This window comes from Sceloporus undulatus, chromosome 7 (genome assembly GCF_019175285.1).
Source record: "Sceloporus undulatus isolate JIND9_A2432 ecotype Alabama chromosome 7, SceUnd_v1.1, whole genome shotgun sequence".
Classification (NCBI taxonomy): Eukaryota; Metazoa; Chordata; class Lepidosauria; order Squamata; family Phrynosomatidae; genus Sceloporus; species Sceloporus undulatus.
In genome coordinates this window covers 8,436,999-8,443,998 of record NC_056528.1, presented here as the reverse complement: position 1 = coordinate 8,443,998, position 7,000 = coordinate 8,436,999, and the positions used below count along the sequence as shown (strand labels likewise).

Genomic DNA, 7,000 nt, shown 5'->3' with positions numbered 1-7,000 from the left:
TCTTGGAGGACCAAAGTTTGGGAACCACTGATCCTCGCTGATGTCTGCCTAATGCAACTATTCCCAAACTCTACCCCTCTAGATGTCTTGGACTTCAGCTCCCAGAAGACTTATTCATCTTGTCCAATGGTCTGGGATTCTAGGAGATGAAGTCCAAAACCTCTGGAAGACCAAAGTTTGGGAACCACTGATCCTCGCTGATGTCTGTCTAATGCAACTATTCCCAAACTCTACCCCTCTAGATGTCTTGGACTTCAGCTCCCAGAAGACTCATTCATCTTGTCCAATGGTCTGGGATTCTAGGAGATGAAGTCCAAAACCTCTGGAAGACCAAAGTTTGGGAACCACTGATCCTCATTGATGTCTGTCTAATGAATTAGTTTCCAGGCGCTGGCTTAGGAACATGGGCATGCCCATATCTTGATCTCTTCTCTATCCACCACAGATACAACGTGGGTTGTACGAAGAGGGTAGGGCTCTTTCATCCGGACCGCAGCAAACCTCCAAAACCAAGCGCACCTTCACACAACCGGCGCCGGACCTGCAAGAGTACTCTTCCCCCTCTCAGCAAAGAGACCAAGAAACAGGTAAGAGCGGAGAATAGTTTCCGGGCGCAATTTCAAAGGGCTGAAATGAAACTGAGATTTGGGTTGTCCGTTGAATCGCACCCAAAGGGGAAAGTATTAAAGGTAAGATGGAGGAATTTCCCTGAGAAGTATCTGATTTAGGACTATCTGAGCAAACACAGTAGCTGTATGGGATAATATAACAAATATATAAATTTCAGGTCTGAAACTTTGTGTAGTGATTTTTAAATGTACATCCTAGATTTGCAATTCTTTGCTTTATTTTTACATATATCTCCCCTTCACTTATGTCTTACATCTATCTCACAGAAAGAATTTGGAAGCATGAGCTTTTATAGACTTAAGTAACTTCCTTGGATGCATTCTGTAGACTTACTCATATCTCCCTTTACTTCTATCATGTGTTTTATACTTCAATATATGTAAGATATAAAAGATACAAGATATATGATCTAAGGGGACATATACATAAGCCTACAAAATGCATCTGAGGTAATAACTGAAGTGTACAAAAGCTCATGCTGCCAAATTCTTTCTATGCAATATATAGATATAAGATGTAAATAAAGGTAAAAGAAATATCTCGAAGAAAGAATTTGGCAGCATGAGTTTTTGTAGACTAATATCTCTCCTTTACTTATATATCATGTGTTTTATACTTGTACCTTTACTTATATCTTACATCTATATAAGATACATGATCTTAAGGGGAGATGTAAGTCTACAAAATGCATCTGAGGAAGTAACTTAAGTGTAAAAGCTCATGCTGAGAAATTCTTTCTATGAGATACACAGATATAAGATGTAAATAAAGACAAAATATATCTCTCAAAGAGATATCTATTCTTTCTTATTTTATATCTCGAAGAAAGAATTTGGCGGCATGAGCTTTTGTAGACTCAAGTTACTTCCTCACATGCATTTCGTAGGCTTCCTTTTATCTCCCCTTTACTTATTTCACGTTTTATACTTGTGTTTTTACCTTTACTTATATCTTATGTTTACATATCTCAAGGAAATTGGCAGCATAAGGTTTCGTAGACTTGAGTCTACTTCCTCAGATGCGTTTTGTAGACTTAAGTCTACAAAAGCTCACGCTGCCAACTTCTTGCTTCCAGTTACTCTCGAAGGTGATACAAGATCTCTCTTCATGTATCTCAAGGCAGCTAAGACCAATAAGATGTTGTATTGGGCTTTATTTTAATTGTTCAACCTCCAACATTGACAACAGAGAGCATGGCGCAGCAGCCGGTTGTGCATCTGTGCACAAGACCAATCTTTGCGCTTCTTGTCTCTTGCAGGCACCGGTAGCACACCCACCCAGCTCAGGTCCGATTTCAGTCACAGGTTCTCTGCAGTTGGCCCATGCTCAGGAGGACTCCAGCCGCTGCTCCGACAACTCCAGCTACGAGGAGCCTCTCTCCCCCATTTCGGCCAGTTCGTCCGCCTCCCGACGGCGCCAAGGCGAGCGGGACATGGAGCTGCCCGACGTTCACGTCCGGGACCTGGTGGCCATTGGGCACCACTTCCTACCCAGCGAGCCCACCAAGTGGAACGTGGAAGACGTCTACGAGTTCATCCGCTCCCTGCCAGGTAGGACTCCACCCCACAAGAAAGCCCAGTGTTGGATAAGGCTTTTTCCACACTGGTTATGACCCATATGGCTCAAGCCTTGAAAGACTATGGTTCCCAAACTCTGGTCTTCTATATGTTTGGGATTTCAGTGCCCAGAATTCCTGACTGCTGGCAAAGTTGGTTAAGGCTTCAGGAAGCGGAAGTACAAAACACCTGGAGGACCAAAGTTTGGTAATCATTGGACTAAGGTCTAATCTGCACTCCAGAATTAATGTAGTTTGACACCACTTTTGACTGTAATGGCTCCTGGAATTTGTACTTTGTTCTGGCACCAGAGTTCTCTGACAGAGAAGGCTAAAATATCTCAGGTCATTCCCACTATGAAAAGTTCCAAATCCTGATTCAGGGTATATGCCCCTAGTTCCCACTGGAAATTGATCTTGATCCTCACTGGATCGATTCCAGGGGAAATAAAGCGGAGCAAATGCAAAAAGCCCAGGGTTTTTTGGTAGCAGTTATTTTGAGGTTCTTTTGGGAAGAATCGGTTCTGACACAATTCCCAACAGTGGAAATGTCAGATCAGGATTGATTCTTTCTGAGGGGAGGGACAAATGGCGGAGGGCATTTTCACAGATCCTCCGTTCCTCCCCCTTGGAACGCTGCCTCTGTACTTCTGTTGTTTTAATTAAATTGATAGAATATGCGATTGATAGAATATGTGATTGATGGATTATGAGAATATGTGGTTGATAGAATATGTGAGTATGCAATTGATAGAATATGTGGTTGATAGAAGATGAGAATGCTTGATTTTGTGTCAGTTAGGATAGGATAGCATAGGACAGGATAGCACAGTCGATTTTGTAATTGATAGAGTATGTGGTTGTTTGATTTGGTGATCGATAGAATATCTGATTGATAGAACATGCAATTGATAGAATGTGATTGCGATTGATAGAATAAGTGATTGTTTGATTTTGTGATTGATGGAATATGTGAATATGTGATTAATAGAATATGCGATTGATAGAATATGTGAATATGTGATTGATAATGGAAGATAATGGAAGAGTAGACAACTAATCGATAGTTAGAGGAAAGGAAATAACTGGATAATGTATGGAGGTATGAGTATGTAGGAATAGAAGGTACAGTATATATATTCATGTATAAGTCTAGAAATTTAGGTTTAAACATTGTCCCAAAACCCTGAGTTGATTTATCCACAGGTCAATGTAAGTACTGTACTTTAAGTCACATCTATGATTTAAAGTGCAGTACCTACATTGACCTGTGGATAAGTTGATTCTACATGTCCCTAGGTTATAACCTCGACTTATCTACGGATCATATCAAAATCCATAATTTTGGCCCCCAAACTTGCCCTCTACTTAAACATCTATATTCGACTTATAGTTGAGTATATACGGCCTGTGGATGAGGGGTGGGAAGAGAAGGAGATGAAGTGAGATGATAGAGAGAGTGGAGAAGAGGTAAGACAGCTTGAGAGATGGAGAAAGGAGAAGGGAAGAAGGAAAGGAGTGTGTGGTTAGGAAGAATACCAAGGAAATAAGAGGGAAGAAAGGAAGAGAATAGGAATGGAAGCGGGTTGAGAATGAGAAATGAATGTTAACTTTAAAATGGTGATGAATAAAATAGAGCAAGTGACACCATGAGCTTTCATAGACAAGTCTATTTCCTCCGATGCATTCAATCTGAATACATCAGAAGTAGCAGACTTAAGCCTATGGAAGCCAATGCTGCCAACTTCTTTCTTTAGTCGCAAAGGTGCTACAAGATTTCTCAGGTGAAATAGGGGTACTTATCTTTCTGGTGGTCCATGGCTTGACTTGAGAGCCCCTTTTCTCTTTCCGACGGCCCTGACTTCTCCCTCGCTGCGCAGGCTGCCAGGAGATAGCCGAGGAGTTTCGCGCGCAAGAGATCGACGGCCAAGCCCTGCTCCTGCTCAAGGAAGACCACCTCATGAGCGCCATGAACATCAAGCTGGGCCCGGCCCTCAAAATCTACGCTCGCATCTGCATGCTGAAAGACTCCTAGGAGCCCCACGGGAGGACCCTCTCCCAGCCATGGACATGTTCCTCTGTTGGGTTCCTTCTCCACGGACGGTGGCTGGAGACCGGATGGACTTGCACCCCCTCCACTGCCCTGACCTAACTGGGGCGCAAAGCCCCCCACCATGCTGACGGGAGCAGAACAGACCCAACGTGGATCCCGTTGTGGGGATCGCCATCAGAAGCGGACACGGCTATGGGGCTGTATATAATAGGTAGCATTAGCTTCCCTTGCTCGCCCTCCTCGGGTCCACCCTTTGCGGTGGAAGGGGTGTCAACACCAGGTGAAGGGAGTGTGTATAAGTGTGTGTGTTTTTAGGATAAGGGGAGTCCTCCTCCTTCTCCCCAGACACTGGTTCTCCTCCTCCTCTTTCAGAGCCGCTCAACATCCCCTTGGATCAGACAAACCTACTTGAACTTCAAAAGCCAAACAGGACCGTTGCCTTAAACTTTTTTGCGTAGGTGTGTATGTGTGTGTGGTGCCACATAGTGCCCTCCCCTCTTCCTTCCTCTGCCACTTTTCTTGGGGTTTGTAGCTTCCGCAGTATTGGGGAAAGGTGAGTTAGGGTTTGGGGGATCCTACTCACGATCGGCCGACGCTCCTCCGCAGAGAACGTCTCCAATTCTGATCCGAGTAGCCAAGTAAGGTGGCTTGTTTGGGGCGGAGGTGAGGATTCAGGACACATTGCTCCCCTCCACACCTTTCAGGCATGGAAGACAGTCTTGCTGTGAGTCGCAAGATCTACACAACTTAGGTGGCTATGTCTCTTCTGTCCCTGAGGCTCGGGATCAATCCTTCAACTGCCTTTCTGGACCAGTTTTGTTTCAGCTGCCTTAAAAAAGACCCCTCACAGCTCCTGACACAAGTATCACCCTACATTTCTCCCCACATCTCAAAGCAGGGCAGGAGGAGCTGGTTTTCTCCCTGGAAGATGGAGCTGGCCTCAGGCGTGCCAGGAACCGAGTGCGAGGGGAAAAGTGGGGCGATGGCGCAGCTGAGCTGCATCCCCCCTTGGAACGTTTTCCGCCTCGTCCCCTGCCCCGATCCCACTTCTCTGGTGCTGGCCACTCACCCCCAAAACCTTCAAGGGCTGCAGGCGCAAAGAATTTCTACTGTTTCCCATGCCCACCCAAACCTGGATTTTTAAAAATAAACTCCTTTTACAGAAATGAATTAAGATACGTGTGTCGCCTTTGGATTGACTGTGCATCTTCTGCATTTCAGGCACGGAAGCCATTCTCTCGTGGGCTCTCTCTCTCGAAATGGAAAATACAAGGTACAGGTTTAAAATCGGGACTGGCTCCGTTTCCCACCAACCCAAGACGTTAGACCTATAGAATCATGGATTCAAATTACTAGGAAAAAGGGACTCCACGTTAAGGAAATCTGGGGTTTGTAGTTTTGTTGTGGCAAGAGAGCTCTCTGACATTGAAGGCCAAGTGTCTCACAAAACTACAAAACTCAGAATTGCATAGCACTGAGCCATGGCAGTTGAAGCATGGTCAAAATTCATTACTTCTGCAATGCGGACGTAGCCTAAGTCCACTTACAAAGCCACAAGTCCCTGGGTGAATTCCAGCTGGGATTCTAGCGTGCAAATTTACAGCGCTGTATTAATAATAATAGTAATAATAGCACTATAGGCATCCTCAAACCAGAAAAGGCTTCTTCCATTATTGTTAGAACCACATACAGCGCCTGAGCGAGTAAAAGAGACCATGTTCCCTGCCCTGCCACACTTAAAAAGTTCCTAAACATACCCAGAAACATGCTTTGTTTCTGCTTGCTTTGGACACAGCAAAGAGCAAAGATACACAACGCGAATTCTCATTTAACATCCCTGCCCCGGAGACGGAAGACCGGGGATGCCTCGCCAGCCTTGCCCAAGGGTTCAAAGACATTTTTTATTCTTTTTTCCCCACAACAGAGAGAAATACAAAGCAATTCTTTTAAAATTTTCCATTTCCATTAAAAAAACAAAACCCAATGCAAACAGTTGTTGGGACCAGGGAAGAAAAATAAACCCCATTTCCCCCCACTTGTCTTTGTGACCACGAAGCAAGACTTGAGAGGAAGGGATGGGAAGGAGAGAGAAAGGCTGCTGTTTTTTATCCGCAGAAAGAAAATGCTTTCCCCCCATTTTTCATTAATAAGGTAATGATAATAATCATAATATAATAATAATAACTAGGGGTCTAGCTAAATGTGGCCTGGGCTCTTATATAGAAAAAAAAGAGGGAGAGAAAGATGTTAACATTATAAGAGTCCTATTTACAGAGTTATTAACATGCCGACAAAAAAAAAATTAAGAGGCTACAATATTGAATATCATACAACATCAATTCAAGAGAGAGAAGAGGGATCGAAAAGAAAAAAAGGAAAGGATCAAATCAATATAAACTGCAATAACCAGATTAAAAACAAAGGCAAAAAATGATATACTTTTTTAAGGCCTAAAAATCCTTTTCTTTTTAAAAAGAATAGTTAAATTCGTATCTCCTCTCCCTCTCCTGGCTGAAAGGAACCCAAAAGCATATTAATATAGAGGTGGTTTGTAAATTTTGGCAAGGAGTTCGGGCGGAGGTGATCGGTCGCTCGGACATACCTGGGAAACAGGTAATCCCAAATGGATTTTTAAAATGAAATTATAAAGTCCCTGGTTTTGCTGGTACTGGACTGGCGGCAGAGATTCTGGCCCGTTTCGTGGGTTCAAGTACAAGTGTGCTAAGATACGGGAGGAAATGGGGGAAACCAACCAAAAGCGT

General features: G+C 43.8%; 1 protein-coding gene across 5 annotated transcripts in view; it reads left to right on the top strand.

Annotated features, from left to right (window-relative positions):
- PHC2 (polyhomeotic homolog 2) overlaps positions 1-5,408 on the top strand; it is a 94,043-nt gene extending 88,635 nt beyond the window's left edge. For all 5 annotated transcript variants that reach the window (XM_042478252.1, XM_042478253.1, XM_042478251.1 and 2 more), the window contains 3 exons: positions 446-587; positions 1,889-2,180; positions 4,066-5,408. In XM_042478252.1, the coding sequence (XP_042334186.1) occupies positions 446-587; positions 1,889-2,180; positions 4,066-4,220 (589 nt within the window). In that variant the 3' untranslated portion in view covers positions 4,221-5,408. The remainder of the gene's footprint in view (positions 1-445; positions 588-1,888; positions 2,181-4,065) is intronic.
- The last annotated feature ends 1,592 nt before the right edge of the window (positions 5,409-7,000 follow it).